The sequence below is a fragment of the Pteropus vampyrus genome, unplaced genomic scaffold (assembly GCF_000151845.1).
Source record: "Pteropus vampyrus isolate Shadow unplaced genomic scaffold, Pvam_2.0 Scaffold134, whole genome shotgun sequence".
NCBI lineage: Eukaryota > Metazoa > Chordata > Mammalia > Chiroptera > Pteropodidae > Pteropus > Pteropus vampyrus.
The window spans coordinates 1,600,765-1,628,371 of record NW_011888915.1 but is presented as its reverse complement, the minus strand read 5'-3'; the positions used below and the strand labels follow the sequence as shown (position 1 = coordinate 1,628,371).

General features: G+C 40.8%; 1 protein-coding gene across 2 annotated transcripts in view; it reads right to left on the bottom strand.

Annotated features, from left to right (window-relative positions):
- ARHGAP26 (Rho GTPase activating protein 26) overlaps positions 1-27,607 on the bottom strand; it is a 399,050-nt gene that overhangs the window by 119,101 nt on the left and 252,342 nt on the right. For both annotated transcript variants that reach the window (XM_011367454.2, XM_011367455.2), the window contains exon 17: positions 26,569-26,674. In XM_011367454.2, coding sequence (XP_011365756.1) covers positions 26,569-26,674 — 106 coding nt within the window. The remainder of the gene's footprint in view (positions 1-26,568; positions 26,675-27,607) is intronic.

The window sequence follows — 27,607 nt, the reverse complement described above, 5'->3', positions numbered from 1 at the left end:
GGTAAAGCGGTGCTGAGACCACAGTTTTAGAAATGCTGAGCTAAGAAGATAGTACCTTGGACAGGGTTCCCATTGGGGATGATGAAAACGTTTTGGAAATAGAGTTGATGACCAATGTAGTAAACGCCATGAATTGTATGCTTTAAAATTGCTAATTAATGTTATGTAAATTTTACCTCAATAAAAAAAATGTTAAAAAAAAGAATTTAGTACTTTGGAAACGCAAGTCAAGAGTCCAGCTGATCTGGCATAGTCCCATTTCACAAAATGAAGACCAAGAGCTATGTACTACCCACCATGAGATTACCTCAGTCTAAAATTACCTTAGGTTCTTTCTGTTTGACATGAAACTTGAAACATTTCAGGAGGCCCTTTCATTGAAAATAATGATGACCATGACCAGATTTTTATAATTGGTCCAAACCTCTGAGTTTTATAATCTCCATGACTTCTCAGAGCAATAAACTTAACCACTGGCCAATAGCCAATAAAACTACTGATCTGCCCATCCTAAATATATGCTATCCTATGACAGGGCCTGAGAACAAAAGGGTGAGCAAAAATCACCGGTGGATCCCGCACTCATAGGGCTCACAGTTTAGTGGAAATATAAACATTGATCAGAAAATGGTACAAATTACAGAAACTTCACCATTGTGAAGAGTGCTCTACGAAGGAAAGGCACAATGTCAGAAGCACGTAAATGTGACTCTGACTAAAGTGAAGTCCAGAGAATCAGTAGCACCAGCTGCACTTGAGAGCATGTCAGAAATGCCTAATCCCGGACTCCTTCCAGCTCTACTGAAGAATCTCCATTTTAACAGCTTCCCAGGTGATTCCTATCTAATGACTCACTTCTCAAGAATGGGTAGGGGTTAATTAGATGGAAAGGGGTTAATTAGAGGAAGAGATAACGGACTAATGGCCTAATGTCAGAGTGGGGGCAGGTTTGAACTCAAAGAAAACTACTGTGGCTGGAGTGAAGAGAGCATGGGGAGCACAAAGCAGGAGACGTTAGAGACTGGCACATTCCATATCTGGTCATGAGTAAACAGAGGGGTTAGAAGGGACTGTAGTTTCTAAAACTCTATCAGGCACGCCTTTCTGGCACTAAACTGCCTTCAAAACAAACACAACGGTTAGATACTCATCCTTTTATAGTTGCTGAAGGCAAATTCCTTTAATTCCACTGAAAGAACCAAGTTCTTAAGGCACAAGTGGTAACAGCTCTGATTCCCCACAGTGAAACAACAGCCTTACAACAACTTAATTTGAATATGTGTAAGAAATCACATTAATATCTTGATGCCTCCGAGGGCCCTCATTATCAGGAATTTCTGAACTCTAAAAAGGTAGCACTGCACCCTGGATTCTGCACAATCTTAAGGCACAGTGTATTTGAGCCCCCTGATAACAAATGTGGGTCACAATGCCACTGACCCTGGTGAACAGTTTATCTAGTGCTTCAGGAACTTAATGAAACATGACCCAGCAAGTGTGTAAAACTCAGCAGGCTGCATCATGGGAGCTGCACCAAAAAGATCATATCAATAAATATTTGGGGGCGGGGAGGGGAGGGAGAGAGGGAGAGAGGGAGAGAGGGAGAGAGGGAGAGAGGGAGAGAGGATCTAAAACATTACTGTGGCTCTAGGCACTGATGGATGTTGGGGCATGGAAGGAACTGGTCATGCCCAGCAGCCCCCTCTCTCTATTCACTAAATGAGGTCTGTGGTAGGAAGACCCCAGTGAGGGGAAGAATCACAATGTGGACTTGGTCTGGAGAAGAGAATCCACACTGGAAGCATCTCAGCAGCAGCCTACAGCTCTAGGAGGCGCAGGTAATACTTTGATTAATATAAGGAAGATTGGCTGGATTCCAGCTAATTAATCTGAGGGCAATGTCCAAGGCAAAGAAAATCCAGGGTTAGGATTTATAGCTATTTGAAGTAATTTCTTCTTCGTTATCACTTTAGGAATTGGGTGTATTGGCAATAGTTGCCTGTATGATAAACAAAAGATAAAGATGGAGGCCCAAATTCATTTCCTCCACAGTCGAAACTCTACATAAATGAGATCAGTTTGTGTCATTTTAGCAATGCCAGAGGGGACTGGAAGTTTTCTAGTTCTTTGAATGCTATATCCAGATTTATAATTCTTTTTCCAGATACTCTGGAGAGCATAACATTTTTCCAACAAAGATATGATCAACTACCTGATCTTTTACAGTCAGTAGAAGCTGCTTAGCAGCCACTATATGAAACTGCAAATGGCCAACTCCGACAATCAAAGGCTAGGATAAAAGCAAGAGCTTTGTCTTGTTTCTTTGTGAAAATCACTGATGAGCAATCTATCAGCCTTAAGAGGTTGAAAGCCTCCTTACATAATAAGGACAAGTACAGCCAAAATTACTTAAATAGTACAAGAAACCATAAAAAAAAAAAAGAAGAAAGTAAAAGACAATCTCAGCAATGAAGATGGTGTCCAGTGAGTTTGGATTGCAAGGCTTTCTTTTGATGAAGGAAGTCTGCTTCTTTTCTTGTACCCATAAGCCACTGCAGGGCTGCAATTCCTCAGTTAACTTTGGGCACTCACTCAAATTCAACTACAAGGGATAAACACTTCATTTAGCTGAACAATTGCTTTGGAGCACTCTGCATCTGTCACCACCAACCTCAAAGTCTGAGACCAGGACAGCCTGAACAGGATCTGGCTTTCAGTGTTGCCTGTCTAGTTATGAAACTCAGACTAATTACGTCACTTAGAAATTATTCATTGTATGTAATTATATTATTCCCCCTACGATTTCTCCAAAGCTCATCTTCACCTCTTCCTCTCTGTACTCCAACTACACTACTCGCCTTCATGCATGCCACTATCTGGGGGCCTTTTCCCTTGTGTCTTTTTTCTTTATCCAACTAACTTCTACTAATCTTTTAGCTCTTAGCTCACGCCAACCTCTGTACTCTGAGGCAGTTTATGAGTACATGTATATATGGGACTATCTGGTGAAGGCCTCCCCCACTCTCTCCCACCAGAGGATGCACTGTGAAGCACCTACGGCAGGCCAGGCAGAGTGGGACCAATGATGAGGCAGACACTGGGTCTGTCATCAAGGAGCTTGTCCTATAACAGAGAGGAAGAAAAACAGGTGAATCAAGCTTTTCGAAGGCTGTGACCACTAGTATGCACAATGCACAGGGTGGGAACAGAGGACAGCAAATTCCATCTGAATGCATTTCAGATGGAGATATGGGCATAAGCAAAGATAGGGACATGCACAAGTCTGTGGGTACTGAAAGCAGCTGGTTATTGGCATGGAGTAAAGAGAGGCGAGGCCAGAGGGAAAGCAGTCTCCAGATTGAGCATGCCTTAGTATGCCACGCTGGAAAGTGCAGACTCGGCTTTAAGTAGGGCAGCGAAAGGGCAGGGCTGGCTCCCTTTTGCTTACAAACATGCCACCCTCCAAATAAATCTGGGGAAATTCAGGCCACCATCCTTCCCCTGCTTGAATGCCAAATTTCCCATAAGCCCTCCATGCATTCTGCTCAAGGGAACAAAAAGCTGTGAGCAACTTTTCCATACATTCCAAATTCATCTCTATGAGCCATCACAAATCAATCAGCACAGGGAACTGAGAATCCAGAGCTGACGGCTGGGCACAAACAGCCAAATCGGTCTCATTCTCATTTTCTTTTCTTTTTTTAAATTTTAATGGTATATGATGAAGAAACTTATTTTTTAATTTTTAAAAGTGGGATTACGTGACGGGGAATACTGCGACCATGGTTGTAATCTCAAATCTATTTGGAAGTTAATATATCCCATAATCAGGTCATTAAAGGTATTGTCTTTTTCAGGCTGTTAAATTTCCATTCAATCATAGATTTTACTATACTTTGAATGCATTTAGATGGACAAGGTTGGTGGCATGATATAAAAGACATGGATAGCTGGATCCTGCCTAGATACCTTCATTAAAATGGACCTGGAAAGAGCTGGAGAGTCTCATCTTGGAGAACATTATTTGCTCTAAAATCATGCTATAATTTTACCACATGTAATGACTTAAAATTGGTCCTCTGCAAATAAAGAATCCAAAGGCTTTCTAGAGAGATAAGTCCCAAGACAGGAGAAAAATATACTAAATCTGAGTTAAGAAGTAGGAGAATATAAAGGGGAGATTCTCCTCCATTCAAAAAATATTTACTGAGTCTCGGTGATACCAACTAGATGCTGGAGATATTCAGACAAAGAAGACTTGATCTCCCACCCCACAAACAACATTAGAATGGAAAGAGAGAAAGAGAGACAAAGATAAATTTGGCTACAGTAAAAGTGATCACCAAAGTGGTTACGGAAGTGTGCACTTGAGGCAAAAATGAAGCAGAATTTTAGAAGTTTTTCTAAATGGTAAACCAGCTCTTAGTAAGGTGGCTATTGCCTGAGGATTAGATTACTAATAATGTAAACTAGACCCCATCTAGGAAACAAAGTAGCCTGTGGCTATGGGGCGTGGGGGGGGGGTGGGGGGCGGTGGAAGAAAAAAGAAAAACACTTTAGCTTTTGTTTCCCTACCATGCATTAAGGTGAATATACTCTATTGTGATTCTTGGTAACTATAACTTATTGGTGTGGTCCAGAAAATTGTATACTCAACAGTAATGACCATTTATTTTCAAGGAAAGCAATAAAGTATTTAGCTATGAATACCCAAATAAAAGTAAGCAATTTCAACCTTTTCCCTACATTTAAAAAAACTCATCAAAACTTGTGAAGTTCTGCAGAAAAAGAAAAATCATTTAAATGGCAACCCTAGGGAAAATAAAATCACTTAGGCTTTTTGAAATTGAAAAGGAATCATCTTATTTTATGAAATTCAAAAGGAAATGAAATACATTAATTAGTAGGAGGGGTCTGCTTAAAGTGAACTATATACCAACTCCCATCATTTTGGTTTCAGATCTATAATGTGTGGTGAGTGTGGTGAGAAAAAATAAAAACAGGCTCTGGACTCAGACAGGAACATGGGTACAAATACTGACTTTGAAACTAGGTGGTAGTGAGATTTGGGGCAAGTCATGTGACCCTTTGAATCTCAGTGTTCTCCTCTGTAACTAAAATTCCCAATGTCTGCTTTTTGGGATTTTTGCAATAATAATAGATACTAGATATCGAAAGCATCTGATACATGCAAAGTGACTGTATTATTCAATTCTTTACGTTCATAAATCCTTGAGCATACATTCTTATCCCCCTAGACTGCTGGGCAGGGACAAATAGTGATGAGAACTTTTCTCCTTGGATGGAAAGACACAGCTCCATATTCTTGTGACAGTCCAGAGAGGATACTCAGTTAGTTCATTCACCCTGAAGGAGTTTCTCCAAACACTTCCAGGTGACATAATTATTGTCTTGGGGGATTGAGACAAGTGTCAAGGCTGAAGCATCTGGGGCATTATCACCAAGCTGAGAGCCAGCAACAGATACCAAATGGCAGTTATAAATAGCAAATGAAAATCAAAAGATAAAAGTAGAAAATGCAGTATTCCACAAAGTATTGAACATTCCCAGCAAAACCCTAAGAATTAATGAGGTCAAAACTGCCATTTTGAGCCCCGCCCCTAACTACATGCCAAAAACTGTGACATGTACTTTGCATGGATCAATTCCCTTAATCTTCACAACATGACTCTGAAGTAGGTCGCACTGTTCTCCCATTTTATTAATGAGGACACAGAGGCCCAGATGTCAGGTTATTACAGGAGTCCCCCCAGTGGCATAACTGGAATTTGAACTTGGGTCTTTCTGACTCTAGGGCTTCTACTCGTAAACAATGTGCCATTTCCAAATACATCAATGAAAAACTAGTCAAATGGTCATTACCTTAACTAAGCCAAGTAATTTATTCTCCAAATGTCAAGCTTAGTCTTCCAGAGTCTGATCTGGGTTCACTCTCTAGGCCGTGAGTCCTAACTAAGACATGCCCAGCGCCTAAATACTGCAGTGCCCAGGACTTAGCGATAGGACCTCTCCTCCACACACAGACCTGTCCTCATCAGTCCCATGTTGATATACACGAAAGAAAAACCATCTATAAGCTGAAAGCTCTCAAGGGAACCCTTGATACATTCATCCCTGACACCTGCCCATCCCATCACACCAATACAACAAAACTAGACTTCCTTTTCTTCCCTGTAGAAAGCCAAAACCCAGGAGCCATCCTTGATTCTTCTCACATGCCACATGCAGCCCATTAGTTAATCCTTTGGGCCCTATCTTCAAAGTATATCCCAAATTTGACTACTTCTCACCACTTCTACCACTACCACCCTAGTTCAGGCCTCCAATGTTTTTCGTCTGGGCTACTGAAACAGCCTTCCAGTTGGTCTTCCTGACTAAACTCCTGCCTCCATTCAACTCTTTCTCCAGAGAGCAACAGAACCATATTGGAGAAAATAACAAAAACAGATCATGTCACTCAATCCCTTGGAATGGTCCAGTGGCTTCCTATTACAATTAGAACGAAATTCAAACTTCTTCCCATGGGCCCCCCAAACCCCACCTGGTCTGGCCCCTGCTTAGCTCTCCAAATTCAGCCTGTGCCATACTGCCTATCGTACCTTGAATAAGCCGTGTGTGTTTCCGTGCCAAGTAGGTTCCTTTCTCAGGGCTTTTACACTTACTATTCCCTCTGCCTAGAAGAATCTTCCTCCAACTCCTCACATGGCTTTGCTCTTGCACTTCATTCAGGTAGGGACTAAACAATGTCACCTTCTTTCACTACCTGCTCTAATAGTTCCTTGTCTACTCCCATCATTCTAACTGCACACCCTGCCCTGAGAGCACTTAACACTTCCTGAAATTATTTTTATAAGAGATCAAGTCTGTATTTTATACCATATTTTTTAAAAAATTCACTGCTATATTCACAAGACATAATACTGAGTAGGTGTTCAATGAATATTTGTGAATATCTGCTTCTCTCCTTAATTAAAACTAAGTTCCAGGAAAGCAGAGACTTTGTTGTGGTCACTGCTATATTCCCATACCTAGAATAACATTTGGCATATAATAGGCACCACAATATTTGAAGACTGAATAAGCAGAAGGATCCTAGGAGTCCTAAATAGACCAACTCCCGTCTTACAAGCACACCCTTATGGGAATGGCCATCTGAATTTATGTTAGAGTAGTTCAAAGTGCCCATTATCAAGAGTTAGGTCACATTCCCGGGGTTCCATCCAGATGTCTTAAAGTTAGGTAACAGCAGGCGTGGTCATTCAAAAGGGAAGAAGGCAATGTGAGGCAATATGAGCCTAGGTTTGGGGAAAGAAGAGAATTGTGTATCCCATCTCCCATTTCTAGATTCCGCCCTGCATAGCCTGCATCAAACAAGTTCACTTGTTTGGATCAATTTCTATAAACAGTACCATGCTAAAGGCTACAGTAACATGACCCCAAAAGAAAAACAGGTCCCTGTGCATCCTAGTTCTATCCCAAGGAGTCACCTAAACGATGTAAGTACTTTTTCCGAGGCCTGAATAAGGCACATATGTTTAAAAACACTTTCACTTAATCCAGACTGATAATGAGCAGGGTTTGTACGGGGCCCACACTACCAGGCTGGCTATACTCTGTCGGGCAGACCCTACTGGTGTTTTCAGTTAAATGTGATAATCGAATTAGCCACACAGCATGGTTAGCCCTGAAACGAGTTTCCTGGGTGATCTCCCCATCTGGCTTTCTCCTATGCTAAGTGCAAAGACAGAACAGCCCTAGCCTGGTAGCAAAGGCTCAAGTGAAGGCCAGCAAGAAGCGATGCTTATAGGCATGCAGGGATAAACACAGAGATGGGTCAAGTGCAGGTGGGAGGTGGGTTTCCGCTCCAGCAGTCTCCAAAGAAGTTAGGCTGACCCCACCTAACTTGTTGTGTTGTCTAACCACATAGATCCCGTGTGTCCTCCTATCCCTTTACTCTTCCCAAATTGCCTTTGCACGTGAACATGGCTAAGCTTCTTAGTACTCCTAATGGAGCACAAGTTACAGGAGGAAGGGAAAGGTCTTCTACAGAACTGGTTATGAGAAAACAAAGGAAAAGTTAAGACTGTGATAAGATAATTTAATAATTGCAGGACCTTTTCCATGATTAATATTATTCTTGCCTAGTTTGGCTGGAAATAACCTTTGGGGTCCAAATTTTCAGAGCATGGTGAGGAGGTAATGTGCGTGATTGGAAGGCTGGTTCTTTGAAATAAAATATGCTATGTAAGTTTCATTTATTCTATTACTACTGATTCACTTACATGGCTCCACCACAACCACCTGTTTCACCAGCCAGCCATGGAAAAGTTCTTACGCCAAAAGCTCAGATGCTGCAAAAGTCTCTAAAGTTACTTTACAAGTTCCTAAGCAAATCAAACCCACCTGTTCCTATTTCGCCACAGTAGTGCAGAGAGCCAACTTTCAATTATTGATGTTAATGGGAGAGGGCCAATTTTCAATTATCCAGGCTATGCTGCAACAGACACATTCCTGAAAAGTTCTTTCTAAACCAACATTCTGTATCTGAAACCTTTTCCCATTGACTGCCACAAAATTCCAGTAGTAGTCTGAGGTGACAAACTGAAGATGGGCTAAACCAAATTCTGTTCTCTCGCTCTGTTAATCACTGTCTGCAGCCGAGGGAAACGAGGAGCAGGCCTCAGGTCTGGGCGCTGACCAAAAGCTCAAAACAGAAACTTAAACCCAGACAGGGCCAGGACTACAGCAAAGCAGGAAAGACACCTGAGGTGCAAAGTTTAAGGAGGCTTGTTGCAGCTTGCTGCCTCCTTACATTTTGTACCCCAAGTGACTCCTTAGTCCTAGCCCTGCTAGACAAATCAATTTGGCGTCCTGGCTTACTCACCTACAGGTAAACATTTTTAATTGGGTTACCATAATGGTATTGGCCGGGTAATGCAGGAACCTAGTCTTTGTTATGACTTTCTGGCTTCATTAGGCTTCCTTACTCCCCTTCCTTCCCTTCCCCTCCCCTTCCCACTCCTCCCCTCCCCTCCCCTCCCCTTCCACTTCCGATCCATTCATAGAAGATAGGAAACATAACAGTTATGTGTTGGCTCACTTCATGTGAGAGGGCATACAGACACTAACCAGCCTTTAGAGCCTGGCAGTGCAGGTGAAAGGCAATCGGGGGCTTAAGGATATTCCTGGCAATCAGGGTTAGGGAAAGCTATGATTGGTCTGCACCCCAGAAGGCAAGAGCCCAGGCCCCAACAGGTAAAGCTCCCTTCCCCATTACTAGAAGCTGTAGAGCAGTGAGTATTCCTGGCCCTAGACCCCTCTGAGTGGTCCAGATGACTATGCTGATCCAAAATCGGAAAGACAGACTTCTCTCTGCAGAGTTTGTTTTTAGAAATTCTTCATACCAGTTAGAAACTTCAGACACATCCTCCAAAGAGACTCCACAAAGAGGTTGGCAGGCAGGGCCTTATTGTCTTTGCAAGCCAGAAAAGCTGGTTCCCCACAGCCATGGCAACCCGTTTAAGCCAGGAGCCCCTGAGGCCCCGTCATCTGCAGTGAGGCCTTTATGAGTTGTCTCTGCAGCTGCTCGGCCTCTGGGGTGCTAGGGCTATTTTATGGAGACTGTGGCACAGGTCAGAAGTCTTAATATTTTAGAATAAACAGGACCTGCCAAGGCCCCACTGTCGACAATGAGAAAAAACAACTGCCGGGGTTTTCTATGCCAGATCTCTCTGGGTGTTTCAACATCAGCAAGTCAGTAAACCGTTCTTTTTATTTCCCTGATATTCTAGGCCTCTATTCCACCACCTCCACTCCAACCTCTGCAGCCTAGTTCTGCTTAAATCGTTAACAGTTTAGATTAGATGGTACTGCACCAGCTCCCACACACTTAATGCATTCAAAGAACTTAGAGCACCGCCTGGGACACGAGACATGCCACATGAAGTACTCTGTATCTATATCCAAATGAAAAGTATAGCAGGCACATAAGCCGATTCAGGCATTGTGAATAATTTGGCAATATTTACAAAAAAAATGAAGCTGCGTATATTCCTGCAATTCCACTGAGGTACACATCTTGCCAAAACTCACACATTTGCAAAAGAATATCCACAAGGATGTTCACTGCAGCATTGTTTATAATGCTAAAAAATCAGAAAGAACTCTGTCTATCAATAGGGGAAAGGGATAAATGATATGTGGCATGTTTACACAGCATTTAGAGGGGGTAAACTAGCATTTATCTCAAAAAGATAAACCGAGTGAAAAAACGAGCTGAATAGTAAAAGTACATTTTGATATCATGTGTGGAAATTAGGACACATGCACACAAATACCAGCTTTCTATATTTGGACACATAAATCAATTTTAAAGTGTCAAAACATAGTTCAAAAGGACTAACACTAAAATTCATGTTAACTATCCAGTGCAGGGCAAAGGGAATGGGACTGGGGAGGAGCCAAAAGAGGATTTCAATGTTGAAGAGAGAGAGAGAGAATGAACTAATAGGACAAATGTTAACTGTCATATATATACACAAATATATGTAAATATATACATGAAAAGTTGTAACAAAACATATAAATGTATTCCATATATAAATATATATTTCAAATGACTTTTATAGCTTTTGCTTTAATTTTTATTTCAGAAGAAGAGGAGGAGGGGGAGGAGGAAGAAAGGAAGAGGAAAGAGGAGAGGAGAAGGCGTGTTTGGGGAAATGAGATGGATTCCGTCCCATTGTCCTGCGGGATTTTAAAAAAAAAACTCCGTATACTTCAGGGGCTAATAACAGAAGATAGGAAAGAGAAAACAGTTTTAAAATAAAGTTAATATCAACTTTTAGAAATGCATCTTTAATCAATATTATCCTTAGTAGTAGTTTCCAGACTTTAGCATGGATGGAAATCAGTTGGGAGCTTATTAAAACTAGAAGTCCATGTTTTTCACAAAGATGGCACTGAAAGCAAGGAAGGAAGCTCCTGCCTGTCCCAAAGCCCAAGCCAAAGTGGTCTTTCAAGGCAAAAAAAAAAAAAAAAAGCAGTGTTGAAAGGTGTCTACAGCCACAAAAACAAAGAAGATACGCACATCTCCTACCTTCTCAAGGCCCAAGACACCGAGGCTCCAAAGGCACCCCCAGGAGAAACAGGCTTGACCACTATGTCATCATCAAGTTCCCCCCAAGCCATGAAGAAGACAGAATACAACAACACACTTGTGTTCATGTGGATGTGAAGGCAAAAAAGTACCAGATCAGTCTGTAAAGAAGCTCTGTGATATTGATGAGGCCAAAGTCAACACCCTGATCAGGCTTGATGGGGAGAAGACATATGTTTGACTGGCTCCTGACGCTTTGGATGTTGCCAACAAAATTGGGATCATCTACACTGAGTCCAGCTGACTAATTCTAAATATAAAAATTATTCACTTAAAAAAACAAAACAAAACAAAACTAGAAGTCCCTGCCCTCCCTACCCCAGCCCCTGCCAACATTATGATTCGAGAGATCTTGAATAGAGCCCAGTGATCTCCTTTTTATACAAAAACAAACAAACAAACATCCCCAGTAGAGTTAAGCCTTTTTAAATGTACTGAGAAATATTTAGAAAAATAAAATTTACAGCAAATGAAAACTGCAATTTTAATGTAAAAGTCTATTCCCCTTTGCCCAGAAGTAAGTGGATAGCTAATAGTGACTCTTAAAAGAAAAATTTGTACTTTGATGATGATAAACTAAAGTTATTCTATACAATGTTTATTTACATAGCTCTGTAAAATATTGATCCTGTAGGCGCGTTCTCTCTCTTTCTCTTTCTCTATATATATATGTATATGTGTGTGTGTGTGTGTGTGTGTGTGTATATATATACAAAATGAATTAGCATATCTGAACAAGTCTAAGCTCAAAGATAGCCAATGAAAAAGGAGTCTCTAGCACAGAGTTGGCAAACCTGTTCTCTAAAGAACCAGACAGTAAATATTTCAGGCTTTGAGAGCCAAATGGTTTTTCTTGTAACTTCTCAACCAGCCAGTGTAACTCGAAGGCTGCCATAAATAACACATAAGTAAATACATGTGGCTCTGTTCCAATAAAACTTTTATAAACACTAAAATTTGAATTTCATATAATTTTTGTATGTTGTGAAATATTATTCTTCTTTTGATTCTTTTCCAACTATTTTAAAATGTTAACAACCATTCTGAGCTCGAGGGCCATACAAAAACCAACAGCAAGCTTTTCCAAACCCCTGCTCTGAGCAGATCTGGGTGGGTAGGTGGAAAAAGCTCAGGATACTAGCCAGGCAGAAATAGGCCAAGTAGAAGAGAAGAAAGGGGTCTGTCGTGGATAAAAAGTTGAAAGATCAGTGGACTCTCACAGTACCTGAAAATAGGACAAAGACAACATAGAAACGAAAAACAATGCAGTTTTTAAAATTATTTTTCTTTTACGTTAAACCAGTTCTACCATAACAATAAAGCTCACATTTGGTTAACTAATGGCTAAGGAAGTGAGAAAAAAATTGGTATGAAGTCATTAATAATACTAGTTGGAAAAAAAACCCCAAACCTTTTCCAGTTAAAAGTTTTACCACCATCCTCAGCATTACTGAAATGTATTCTCCTTTCTCTCTGCTGCCTATTCTCGAGTAGAAAAGCAAATGAACAGAGAAGCAGACGAAAGATGGGGAGCAAAAGCAAACAAAAAAGATTCTGCCTCAGAATATCCAAGGACTGAGTATCCTGTCTTGTCCTACCCAGTCCGTGCCTAAACTCATAGACGTCTTCGAAGTTAAATGGGGCTCAGAGTCACAGATCTGCTCCACTCATTAAAAATAATTACAATTTTTAGATTGTGCACACAGTCATTTTATAAAAAATCAAAAATAAAGAAGCCAAGAGAAGAAAACCCAAGCATCTAGAGATAACAACAGTTAAGATATCGGTGTCTTTCCTTATAGACTCTGTTTTCCTTAACTGCATTGTGTGTCTGTGTGTGCCTTTTTTTAATACAAAAATAATTGCCCTTATTCTGCAGATGAAGAAACAATAAGTCCTGGTAAATTTGCTCTATATTGTGCATAAAATGAGTCTGTAAAAATTCGGGATTACAACTTCTTTCCTATTGGACCAATGCTCTCTCCTACTACCTCCTAAGAGAAATCAATAAATAGCATCTTGGACTAGTTAGTGCCTTGGCCATAGCAAGTACTCAATAGACTAACGTATACTGGCATGAATGATGCCAACTGGGCTGTCATGTTTCTTTATCTCAGTCCAGCTCTGTCCAAGCCAGCTTCATCAGAGATGCTCCTAATTATCAATAACACCAGATTGCATAGTTTTTAACAGGCTGCCAAATCCCAAAGAGCACAGGGATACAGGGACATAACCTCCTTTAATAGTAACTGGTATATAACTTAGAACTTTGCTACTGAAAGTGCTTTACTTTGGAACATTTTCTTCTGGTGTATTTTAAAATGAGGCACTACTCTGGGTCCTTTACAGATTAGTTTACTAGAAATTCATTTTTGGAGTCTCCCCATCCCCTAAGGGGAGGATTACAAGGAGCTGAAAGCATCAAGACATTTGCATTAGGTATGCTTAATTTTCAATTAAGACCAGACTTAACCATGACTAAAACAATTTCTGATGAGGCTATTCATGTCAAGAGTCACAATACATTAATAACAGGACAAGGAAAGGATAATCTACGGTTTTGCCAGTGTTCTCTGCTTCATTAACCAGTTGGCTAGGGCCACGGAGAACAACCCTGCGAAACAAGCAACAATTCTGGAAGGGAAATTCATATCTAGGTGGCATGCAAAGTAGTTTAAGTGGCAGTTATAGTAAGAAAGGAAGTGTAGTTCTTAAAGAAGCAAATGTCAAGGTTATCTTTCAACAGAGAGACAAGAAAATCCAACTAGCCAGCTAGACTGGGAGACATGCCAGACATGGGAAACCCCCATTTGCCTGGTGACTTAAGGAAACATGTCTAAATATGTCCAGTTCTGGGGGTTGGTGAACCAAGCTGACACCTTTGCTCCATCGAACACCACTGGAGATGATTCTGGGCCCAGGGCATGTCTGAAGACATGTTCTGAAGGGAGGCCCTGAGTTTTTGTTAAGTGCTAGCTCAAACAAAAACAGAATCAAGCATTCGGGGGAATTGAGCTATATAACTAAGTATTACAGAAATATCTAAATGCTATGTTTGTCATTTTGTATTTATCATTATGATGGTCCCATCTTCTATATAATGATGCATAATAAGGTCATCTGGGCATTTGTAAGATCCACCAGAGAGTTAATATTTGTGCTGAGGCATGAAGCTTTCAATATAAAACAGGGACTCTCTAAGGCAAAGAATTGTGTTTCGGCAAACACAACTCTAGTGAATACCTGATATTTTTACTCGCCTAGCATCCTTTGAATAATGTCATCCAATTTTTCTTTGGACTGCCCCGTCGCATGACATGTGGTCCTACCAAGAATGTCAGTTGGGCACCCCTCTACTGCCTTACCAGAGAAGTGGGCACACTACCCAAGAAAGGTCATTACAACTCTCTTTACTAGGGATGTTAATCTGCAGTAGAATCACAAGGAGAAAAAGATGATCAGAGGTGAGACATTCCAAAGGTAGAGCTCCAAAGAGGCTAGTGGGTTCCCTGGATACTTTCCACCCTTTAATTCATTTATTATTGAATTAATATTTATGAAGTGTCTTCTACTATGTGCAAAGCGCTGTTTTAAGTGCCTAAAGATATAGCAATGTAGACACAGACAGAAACTTCTCACCTTATGGAGCTTATATTTCAGTGAGAAAAAAACTAAACAAATAAGTCAAATATAGTAGATGTGTGCTATGGAAAAAAAAAAAACTAAGCAATGCTAGTGGGTAAGGGAACACAGGGGCTGGAGGATGCAGACTTAGAGCAAGACCTCATTGGGAAGGGTAAGAGGAGGGAAGGAGGGCAGATCAGGTCTAAGGACAAAAGGACTGAGTCCTGGGGCACACAAATGAGACTGAAAAGGAACAGCCAAGGAGAGAAGAGGAAAAACAGGAGAGTGTAGTGTCCTGGAAGCCAAGTGAAGATAGCGTTTCAAGGAGGATGGAGTGAGAAACTGCATTAAATCCTTCAGAATGATCGGGGAAGGGAAGTCTGAAAATGATTTAGCAACACCAACATGAGGCATTTCAGTACTTCGGCGGCACAGAGGGTACAAAAGCCTGAATGCAGCAGGTTCAACGAAGGATTTGGAAACAGCAACACAGGCGACTATTTGAGACATTCTGCTGAGAAGAGCTCAACAAAATGAGATGGTATCCGGAAAGGGATTCAAGATTGAGAAAAAAAAAATTTGTTGGTTCTATTCTTTATTTGTAAAGGACCACAGAAATTACAACCCATGTTGATGGGAAAGATTCAGCAGAGACTGAAAAGTTAGTGATAGAAGAGAGACGGGGAAAGCGCTGGAGCCAAGTCTGTATGGATGCAATCGGAGACTGGCTCTAGTGCCCCAGCGAGGGGATTGCCTTGAGGTCAGAGCACTGACTCTTCCCCAATTACAGAAATATAGGCACAGGTGTGGATATGATGGTGGAATGGATATTGCTTGTGGAAGTACTCATGATTGCATCTATTTTCTCAGTGAAATAGGAAGCAAGATCTGAGACAATCATCTAGAAGACTGAATGGCATAGAGACATGCAGTAGATATTAGGCACAAAAGGGCCCTTGAAGTTGAATTCCAGTGGTTCAAATCTACTTTCAATTATGTGATTGACCCAGAAGATTTCTAATAAATTCTCTTCCTCTTTTTTTCAATAGCATGGTTGACTTCTGTTGCTTACAACCAAAGATCTAATGTATCAACTCTTTCTTGAGGCCTAGGGTTACTTCGCTTCCTCACTGGAAGTCTGACTTTAATATAATAGTGATCCGATTCTATCAAACCCTATGAACCTCCAAGTGCAGAGGAAAAGACCTGCTTGTAATATACCAACAAGGCTAACATTTTGGGTTTCTCTATTACCTACTGCACAGAACCAAGAAATAAGAATTTACACTTAGAATACCAAATTGGAAACACTAAATAAGTATGCTAAACTGCTTAATGAAAAATACTTCTAGACACGTGAGAAAGCAGAAAGGACTGATACCAAAATTCGAATTGAATATTTTTTCAAATTCTCTTTTGGGTTAAACTACAAAAGTATCTAATGAGACAGAATGAAGATGAATACACATACCACTTTCCTTAGAGTGTACACTAATACTTCAATACAGATTTCAGTAACTCAGAGAAGTCCCCGTGGAGATCGCACTGAGGGGGAAACTGAGGGACAGAGGACCGTTTTCACAGTGGATGCAAATGTTTTATCTGGGAATGGCATCTGTGAGGGCGGTCAAACTGAGTAAGAAAAAAGGAAAGCCAGACTCTCCCACGAAGAGAAACATTTTGAATATCACAAAGATGAGTGGAAATTTTCAGACTGTGCAGACTAAGATGAGTCTTCATGATATAACGTGTCGTTCCCCACTCCAGGAAATTAAGAGTTATTAAATTGCAGCGAAGACAGCTGCTTCTGAGATGAAATCAGCTTTGTGACACCAAGAAGCAGGAGGATGAGGGTGAGAAGCTGCTAACTTCCCATGGAGACCAGCCCCACACAGCTTGTGCTTTCAAAAGATGTTCTATACAGGGCATCTGAATCATGAAGAGCCCTGAATACTCACAGGGAAGTGTGAGGCTTGGTGCAAGGTATGACCTGAAAGCCAACACCAGTGGATGTTTCTCCCAGCTGACCCTGTGCTGGCTAATCTTTTGCTAGGAAGGGTGAGACAGATGCTCAGCTCTTTGGGCCAAACACTCATAAACTGCCAAGAAAAGGAAAGCAAAGTAAAATTAAACTAACTCTCTCTCTCTCTCTCTCTCTCCTCCCCCCACTCACCCTCCCTTTCTCCCAAGATAAGAGCTATGTGTGCTATGTTTTCAGCATCCAGCCCTAAGGGTTTTGCTTGCCAATAACAAAACTGTGAAGAAAGCCCCATCACATCAGTAAGAGTGATTGTTTCAGTTTAATCGTTTGAACAACATTCCTATCTTCCTTCACCTTAAGGCACAGCTCTAGGATCCGATCCTCCTTTCCCCATCTCCTGATTTCTCAAACAGACTGTAGAAGCTTACATTTATGGAGGGTGCACTACATGCTAGATAAAATTCTAAGATCTTTATGTGGATTAACTAATTTAATCCTCACAACAACTCTAAGAGGGTAGGTGTTATTTTTGTCTTTAGGTTTTTTTAGAAAGAAGAGAATGACGTAAAGATTTCTATGATACTGCTTTACTGGGGGGTGGGGGAGGAGGTTCAAGGGAATGAGGCAGAGAAGCTAGCCACTGCCTGGTTCAAGGACCAAATACTTTCTTAGTGTCTTGGAACCATCTTCTAAGAGACTGTCTAATGACTGCTATTTAGGATGTCTGGCTCCCACCTCCCACTGGTCAAAGGTTTCCCCTTGGGTTTTTTTTTAAATACCCCTTTGCTTCCAAGTTGTACATGTGTAGATACTACTTTGTGTCTTGAGGGAGGTAGAGGCAAGATGCACATAGTATGGGCACGAGGCTACAAGCTATCAGGATGCACCTACATGAAGCAAGTTGGAGGTTACACAAATGGTCACTGAAGTGATAGCTGAAATCCACAGAGGAGAAGGTCGGAAAATCTGAGGTGCTAAATTAAAAGTTTCGGACACAATTATGGTATCTCCTTTTTTCAAATGAGGAAACTCAGGCAAAGAGAAGTGAAGTAATTCATGCAAGGTTTCAGAAGAGAAAAGGACAAAACCAGGTAGTCTGGCTCCAGAATGTTGTTTCTTAACCACTATGCTCTCGGCCCCTACAGATGAACTGCAACTACCTAGAAGTCTGCCAGCTGCCTCAGTGCAGCTGCCACATTTGAGCCACAATAGTTGTGAAGAACTGGTTGGGAAATCAGGCAGTGTAAGAAAATTAGCATCATAGATAATGTTCACCATGCAATGAAAGGAGGATGCAGCAAGAGCGTGTGCAAAACAGTGTGGGTGTTAGAATGAGTTAGAAACTGCTGCTCAGCCAAAAAGAGACATTTAATGAAATCACTCCTGGGTAAAATGCATAAGAAATCTGGCTCATCAGAGAAGAAATAAATGAAATAGAGACTAAAAAGACAGTAAAAAAGATCAATGAAACTGAGAGTTGGTTTTTTGGAAAGATAAAATAGACAAACCTTTAGCTATTCACCAAAAAAAAAAAAAAAAGAGCTAGAGGACCCAAATAAAATCAGAAATTAAAGAGACCGAGAGAGAGAGAGAGAGAAATCTCGCTCTGCTAAGGCACAGCATAGAAGAAACTAAGTCGTGATCACGTTTGTTAATACTTTCACTTTTATAATACCCTGAAATAAATGAGAGCAGCCACAAAGAAGGGAAAAGATAGCGTCCTACTCTTCATTCCTCCTTGAAATTGAGAGGGAATTCTGGGTGACTCTGTTGGGAAAACAAACAAATGCATACAAAAAAATAAAAAATAAAAAAAACAGAAAAATCATTGAAAAAATTAACCCAAACAGAAGTGGACTGATTCAAAACAAGAGACTCAAATCGAAGGGCCTCTACGACTGCTGAGCATTAACAGCTCAAAGCCAAGCACTTCCCCTTTCAGAATGGACGTTTCTTATGGTGCGGAACATTTAGTTTCTTGAATTCAGAAATTTTGGTGATTTTTCTTTAAGCAAAAATTTAAACCAAACTTGTATCTTTCCTCCCCCTAACCCTGAAGATTGGAAGGCCACAGAACAAAGAAATTCCTGGGCTGAAAGTAAGTGACGATCTGGCAGCTAGGCTAAATAAGGGTTGAGCTGATTTCTTCTGCATTTCCATTAATTTAAAGTGCTAAGTTGCCTATTTGCTCTGAAATATGTGGTTGTCCTCTTTGCAGTGTCCCTTTAAATAGATTTTCCTTTGGTTCTGCCAAAAATAGCTAGAGATGATCCTCTGAGAATCCCATTCTTAGTCTTAAAAAAGAAATACGCTCCTCCCCACCCCCTACACATAAAACAGGCCTGGTAGCAGTAGCTCCCACTTCTTTCCGGGACCTCCAATCTATCAGAAATAATAAATCTTTCAGGAGTAAAATGAGCTGCTCAGAGAAGTAATTCTCTCAGCCCGTTTCTTCTTATTCATTTATGTAATCATCAAATATCAAGCCCATCTTTTGGGATTGGCAGATAGTCAGGCTAGGGACTGAAAAGCCAAATGTCTAAACAATGGCCCAGCAGGTAGCGGGTATGAAAGAAGTGGGCCAGTCACGAGAGGAAAAGGGACTGTTTAGGAGCTAGGCAAACTGAAGAAGGCATGCCCAGGGGGGTAAGGTGTGGCTTCTATTCCGTTTCAATTGTTAGCAAGGAGATCTGAATTGTTTCAAGTAAAATTACCCTCATTACAAATGTTGGAAACCTGTCCACATTTTAAAAAAACCAATGTGTGGGACAACTACCAAATAGAACACGTGTGTGGGCTGCTCTGGCTAGAAGCCCTTGTTTGCAACCTCGATAAAAAAAAAACAAAAAACAAAGATAAAAGACAGACTACCTGTGTCATGGGAGTTTATGACCTAGTAGGAGTGAGACGATACACATCCAGTAAACTGTCCCACAAGGTGGAATGTGATACACGCTAAAAGAGAGGAACAAGCAAAGGCTATGGGAGTTCAGGAAAGTGAGGGGGCACTCGAAGCAGTAAGAATTCTTGTATGCCAGTGGCATTTGAGCTCAAGCTAAAGTATGAGGTCAACTTTGGCAACAGAGGCTGGAGAGGGACCATTCCAGATTGAGGAAAATGAGCTACAAAGGCAAAAAATAAAAAGGGAGTGGGGAAGAGGATATTTGAGAAATGGTCGAGAGACTATCATACTTCTACCCAATAAATATTCCTGAGTGTCTACTGTGCGCCACACAATAGGGATGCAATGGTGATCACGAGGGATACAAGATGAGCCTACAAAGTCTGAAGGGGCCCGGTCCAGACCAGGCCTTGGAGGCCACATCCCAAGTTTTAGTTTAAGAGCAATAGGAAAGCTCCCTCTGAAGTTTTTTCAAGCAGGGGAATCAAATGTTGAGATCTGCATTGTTCCAAGGTCCCCGGCTGCAGAGCATGTATTCTGTGGACTGGAAGGGAACCAGACTCCACTAGCCAGAGCAATCTGGGAGGGGGCCTTTGTAAGCAGTCTGGGAAAGAGACAATGACAAGCTTGGACTAGGCGAGTAGTGATGGAGATGGAGAAGTAGGTAGATTCAAGAGATAGTTAGGGGTTAAAATCACTAGAACTATCTGTTCAGGGTAGGAGTTGGTGAGGCAGAAGCCAAATGGGGCTGAAGAATGTGGTCAGCGTGGCTCCATGGGGGTATGAGGCCACACCACCAGTGGCCCAACAGCCAAGCAATTCTGTACCAGCAGCAGTGGGCATCCAGTGGTTACTAGAGAGAAGAAAGGTTCGGGAGCCAGGGTGTATGGCTGAGGGAAGGCTGCCAGGGAAGCTCACAGAAGCTTTCCATCTTAGGAAGCCAGTATCTGAAAAGTACTATTTTCTCTTAAATGTTCTTTGTAAAATTCCACAGCTATTTAGTTTGGACTAGGCTTGATGGCAAGGAAATAACTAGCTTTTCTCATGTGCTCAACAGCTCTTCACTAAGCTAAATCTTATCCTTTAGACTTGGGATAGAGGAAGAAGAAATATTAGAGTATCTATATGTTAATGCCAAGGATTCGTGCCAACTTCCTTTACTTTGACCCTTTCTTCAGAACTTCAGGGAAGGCCAGTTAATGACCAGGGCTCATCCTCCTTGGTGCCAAGGCCTAGCAATGACTTTCTTTATAACCACAGGCATTTGCACATGAACCTAATTCACTCTGAAGATATATTCATATTTCTTCATTTTCATTACGGAAATATGAATACACCCTGCTTTATTTGCAGGAATACCTAGATATCTTCATATTCCAGTCACAGAAAGAAGAAAATAGCCTAGTCACTAGGTGCTCAACCCTTGATAACTTGTGACAATGGAGTCTACATATTTTGATAAGGCTTCACATGTATGCCAAGCATTTGCCCCACAATATTCTTTCCTGATCCCTATAACCTACATAAGTCACAATATGTAACACACCATTCAAATAAACATTAGACAATTGGGTAATGAAAAGAATAAGGAATCAAGTGGCAATGAGACTAAAGTTCGTTTTGCCCTTTTTGTTTCTCTCTCACTTTCTATTCCCCAAATCTTGGAATTTTAGTGTATATGTGCTCACACTGCAGATGTATTCATCTTCCCTCCCAAACTGGACTTTTGGTCCTGTATATCTTGACTGAATTAGCATGCCATGCAAAGATCATTCAATAGACTTAATGCTCTCTGTTAAATGTTATTTACCAAGACATGCAGTAGACACTATGGGCTGCCTACTCACAGCTCTGCCTTTATATTGGTGTCCATGCCTTCTACAAGTGGCCCAGGTAAATCCTGTTTGGTGTAAAAAATCACGGTGGTCCCATTCCAATTGCTGGCGATTGCTTCAAACAATGAGATGTTGACAGGAAGTCTGTTGGAGAACTTCTGGGAAAAGTAGCATCATAGGTCTCAAAGAAGAAATAATGCCTTTTCTGCCTCTGGGCAACCACTAATGTGCAAGGATGCAATGCAACATCGTATGACCCTGTGAGGAGCTAGCCAAGCAGTGAGGCTGGCTGTGAGCAGGACCATGGAAATAACCTGAGTAATTTATGAACTGAGACATTAACCTGCCCTCAGGACTGATTTTATGTAATGAGACAATAGATTTCCTTATTATTTAAGCCACTTTGAATTGAATTTTCTGTTTCTTGGAGCCCAAAGCATCCTAAATGATACAATACCTCTTTGGAGAAGCAAGAAGAAGGCTCTGCCTCTCCAACAACGCCCTAGCAACAAAGGAATAGCTGCTTCAAAAAAGAAAAGAGACTAAGATTTATTTCTCAATACATGTTTTGAGAAAACCAGCTGTGAAAAAGTACCTTTAATAGCCACTCCTGATGTACAGAGAGTCTTCTGAAATCCTCCTGAGCAGCATAAACACTGTAATAAAGTTACAGTGAGCTACTATGAATGGTATGTGTGTGAATATACAACACACTTGGAATCATCATAATACTTGGAGTCATCATAATATATAAACATTAGGGAACTACCATGAAATTAGTCTTTATTACTCATCTACTCTTATTTCCTTCTATAATTTTAAGATCAGGAAGTGTCCCCCCTCCCCACTCCCCACCTGCCTTCTACCTGATAAAAACACAGAATCACACGATTGGAAGAGAACTAAAAAAACTGAAGTTCAAAAGGTTGAATGATTTCCACAGGGTTCCACAACTAGCTGGGGACAATTTTCTCTACTAATAAAAATGCTTTATGCATGATTTTAAAAGAGTCATTTGCTGAGCACCCAATTTAAAGCAAAGTCGGATTATAAAGACACGGGAAATCAAAAACAAGGTTTTTAAAAAGTAATTTAATTGTGAAAATAAAATCTCCTTTTTGAACTCACTACATTGAACTTCTTCTTCCTATTTCTAATACCCTCTTAAATCCCAACCCATTCCTCTCAATACCATTTCTCTCTCCTAGAAAATCCCTGCATATGGCCCATTCTCAAAAGACTGCCTGTATCCTGATAACCTGGGAAATAAACCAGAAGTGCAGATTTCCAGGCAGAGTCGATTTAGTGGACCAGCAATGTCAATGTAAACGAGCCCCCCAGGTGAGTCTAACTGTGCTCTGAGGCACATGATTCCAGAGAGTATACTAGATTCCAGGATCCAAGTAGAAAACTTCTAATTATCATAGTAGATTTGAGCTGGAACAACAAAAATATATGCATAGTTGCCTATAATTTTCATGTTCCCTCTGAGGTCTGAAACAAACCCAAGAGCTCTGTGATTTGGATGTACCCTGGTAATCATATCTGCTTGGAGGTTTGAAGTTTTTAGCCCTTCCCCTTAAGACTTTCTTTCCCTCTGAACACATTTCTACTTGGGATTAAGTTTAAAATGTCTTAACACTCCCTCTACAGCTAAAGGAAATCAATTTTGGAAAGTGTTTCAAAAGACTACTTTAAAAAATACACAATACAAAATTTTCTCTTTGAACCAGATGACTGTGATGCATAGGGCAAACACGGTAGGTAATGAGAGAAGTAAACACTGGGTTTTCCAGAAGAACTAGCCCTGAAACCAAAACCTAGAAAGGAAGCTGACCATTAAGTAAGGGAACCAGAGGGACAATAGCTTAGGCATATCCTAGGGTAAGTCTGAGCCCGAGAAAACTAGAATGAAACAGACAAACCCCTTGTCCCAAGCTAACTTTCCCTTACTGCTTCATTTTAAAATAGGACAGTGCTGAAAATGAGAATACAGAGTTTAAGTGAAATTTTAGAACTCCTCTGGGCACCAAAAAAATTTTTTAGATCTAAATAAATACTCCTTACTGGATTCAGCAGTGCTCATTTATACTTATATCATCTAAGACATTTTAAATCTAGAGGCTCCAGAGACCAAGAATACAGTATGCTGAGAACCTGAGTCTATGTATTCCAACATCAGCTCTGACAGACCCACATTAGACATAAGAGCTGGTCTATATGTAAATGTCTTAATGGTTAAATGAACAAATAAATGCCATATAACTTCATAGAACCAAAATCAACATTAAGTATCAAAGATAATGTATAATGCTTCAGAAATGCTATAAAACAAATAACTCCAGCAACAAAATCTGTTGAAATTCCTTAGAAGGCAAAAAAGTCAAAGTCACAGCCGTAATTTGCATATTCCAGTTGTATGTCTCCTTGGATTGGGGTTGAGAAAGCAGAGAGTGGAACAAGACGGAGAAAGAGAACCATCCACCATGAGATGAACAGGCTCAACTATTCAAGATCTACATTAAGGGTTGTTTTTTTTTCGGGGGGGGGGTGGTGATCTTTTTCTTCTTTAAATATTCCTAATAATCCTCAAGGCATTTTAAAAATAGAAAAACGCAGTAATGGTTCTGCTGAATCGCCATTCACTCTGGGACTCTATCAGTGCAATTAAGTTTTTATCACAACTGCACAGTGGCAATGCCTGGCTGGAGTATGTATCTGAAACTTCCTGTTTTGGCGCAGGCCCTTCAAGAAGGCAAAGGTTTGCAACTAAGGTCTAAACCAGTTTTTCTGTTTAACAAATACCTGATTGGGTTGTATGGAACAGGCACCAAACCATCATCTGAATACCTAGGGTTGCTTTTTAAATCCAGTTCCCATTATTTTAAACATACTTCATCAGGATTCTTTGACATTTGGGGGGCACTCTCCTTGTAAGTTTCCATGTTCTCTGTTATGCTTTGTTTCTGAATATGCATAAGTTGGGTTCCCAGACATAATATCACGATGGGGGGCAGGGTCCGCCACACCACCAAACAATTCTCAGGACACCAGCAGGGTGTTCGAGAATTCAACTCAGTTCTGACACTATCTTCTGGGAGACAGCATTAGATTTCACAGGTTAAAGGTTTAGTCCTACAAGACTGCCCCCCCACACACACACACACACACTTCAGACACCAGATGCAAGCCCACATTACCTGTGCTTTTGACCAACTGGTCACAGATTAGAAGTTCCAATGATCCTCCCCCACAACTCAGAGTCCCAATCCCAAATCCAGGCTATCACCTATACTTCTACCTATATATTAGAAGTTCCCAAAATATCCTTCTTGGGTTCTATTAATTTGCTAGAACAGCTCATAGAATTCAGGGAACCATGTTACTTACTAGATCACTGGTTTACTGTAAAAAGATAACTCAAAACAGCCAAATGGAAGAGATACATGTGGACAAAGTATATGAGAAGGGGTGCAGAGCTTCCATGGTCTTTCCAGAAAGGCCATTCTCCTATCACCTCCACATGTTCACTAACCTGGAAGCTCTCTGAAACCCAGCCTCTTGGATTTGTATGAAGGCTTTGTTACATAGCCATGATTGATTGAATCATTGGCCATTAGCCATTAATTCAACCTCCGGCCTTTCTTCCTTCCCCAGAGGTCATGGGGAATGCATGACTAAAAGTTCCAACCCTCTAATCACATGGTTGCTTCCACTGGCCCCATCCTTAGGGGCTTTAACATAACAAAAGACTCCCCTCCAATACTTAGGAAATTCCAAGAGTTCAGGAAGCTCTGAGCCAGGAATTGTGGATAATGACCAAATAAATATGAGAAATGCATTTTGGTCACTTGAATGACCAAATATATATTTCTTATAAATCACAATTATGCATTTCTGATACGGCATGGCAGGGAAAAAAAAAAAAAACTGACCAATGAAGAAGCAACTCTTGACACTGCCTAATTGCAAATCACTCTTGTTTCTTCATAATTAGGCCTATGGAAATCTTTATGGCAACATACATACTCTCTCTCCAAAAGGTAATATCAAGTGGTTGGTAGAAATATGGAAAGATGCCATCATAAACGTCCTTAGCAGAGCATCAACTTATCCCAAAGAAATGACTTAATAGAATGAACAAAGTGTGGGAAAGGGACAAATTACAACACATCAGTTCAATAGAATGTAGGACTTGTCTATTTAGGTTAATTGTTATATTTTGTCCTTTCTTATGCTCTAGTCTCCAATCAAAAACATTCATCAAAGTTGACCGAATGTTAGAACATACACACATGTAGTTACTGATACAACTAAGGAAGTTAGTAAGGCCATTCCGAAAAGAGCCGAGCAGCAGTAAACACACAAAAATTCAAAACCACTGCAAGGGTATAAATATTCCTAGCAGGAAAATCGGACCCCCACTGAATGCTTTGATTATCTCAGAGGGCAAGTGGGCATTTGCCAAAAGTAATTCCTTCTTCTCTATACTTCTTCAAAGGCTTTAATACATGTAACTTTAAAAATCAATGGTATTGTAGATAAAAGAGAGCCTACTATCCATATTTCACAGATGAGGAAACAAAGAATTGAGGTTGGTGGCTTGTCCAGAGCAGGTTAAGTGGCTTGTTAAGAACAGAATCAACTCTAGAATCTAGGCCTCTTTGCTACAAATCTGAGCTCTGTATACCCACAACATACTCCTGTTTGCCCTTGACTGTCACAAGAACATATAACTCCTGAAAACTCTGCTTAGTGACCTGGTATCATGGATGATATATTCCTATTTGCCCTTGATCCACACGTGCAAAAATCCCCTGAAAACTCTGCCTGGTGGCTTGGTCACATGGCCACTCACCCCAGACCACTGGCATTTGTCACCGTTACCCGCTGCAGTTAACATTTCACACATTTCTTTCCTAAGCCTCCAGCATACCTGATGCAAGAGTGGGAGAGGCTAATATAAGCAAAACTGAGACCAGCTTTAGTGCTAAGAAAAGAACTTTCCAGAGATGAGAAAAGAGCCAGCAATCAGTTTTAAACCTACTTTGCCAAGTGGTTCATGAGCAGCTGTAACATCTGCCTATTTTTCTCTGGGAGCCGATGAACAAGGCTGTGGATTTCAGAGACCCGAGACTCCTGGTTCTCCAGTTCTGCAAAGGTAGAAGGGGGGTTATATTTGATCAGTATCACAGCTAAATCGGTTTACAAGACAAAAACCAAAGGAAACCAAAGGTTGGACACTAACAAGATGGATTTCTCAGAGGTTTAAGATCCTGTTCTGTGTACCCATGACTAGAATGTCTAGATCTAGAAGTGTTTTTTAATGCTGCTTTCTGTAACAGAGGTCATTTTTTAAAAAGAGGCTGTCAAAAACTCAAGCCAAAATGATGACATGGTGAAATGGAGCCAGTCGGCTGCATACCCAAAACAGGAACTAACTTGGGAGCAGCTGGCTCCCTAGAGTGACGGCTTCATTTCAAGGAAAGAAGGAACTTTATGCACTCGTCGAGTGATAAACAAATCGCATATGAACAACATTGCATGGGTCTCAAATATCAAAATAACATCTCAAGACAGTATTAAAGAAATCGAAGGCAATGCCCAGTTATTCTCAAACTATGTGTGACAGCCAGCCTGGTATAGATGAAAAGAATGGCACATAAAATATGTAAATCTTTCTGCCAACCTGTAACCTAAATCATGGCCTGTCATGTTCTCTTGGTTGAACTTGGGTGAGTGACTACGTTTGTCTGGGAAATAGAATGATGGTACTCACCACACCTATTTATAGGACTGATGTGAGGTTTAATTAGAGAATGGTTGCTATGGGTTTGGAATTTCTCTGAGAAAGGAATCACATAAACACTTCGCCCCTAGGTTTCTTCCATGTCTTTCTCCTTGTTTTAAGAGGACAACTATAAGTAGATAAGGCCATCAGAATATTAGTTGTTACTAAATTAGGCTAGTAGTAACTACCAGGGTAAACAAACTCTGAAGGCTTAAAGGGAGCAGGGAGAGGCACAGGCTATTAGCATAATAGCACTGTGGGGTTTCATGCCAGATTTAAATCTGATAAAGAATCT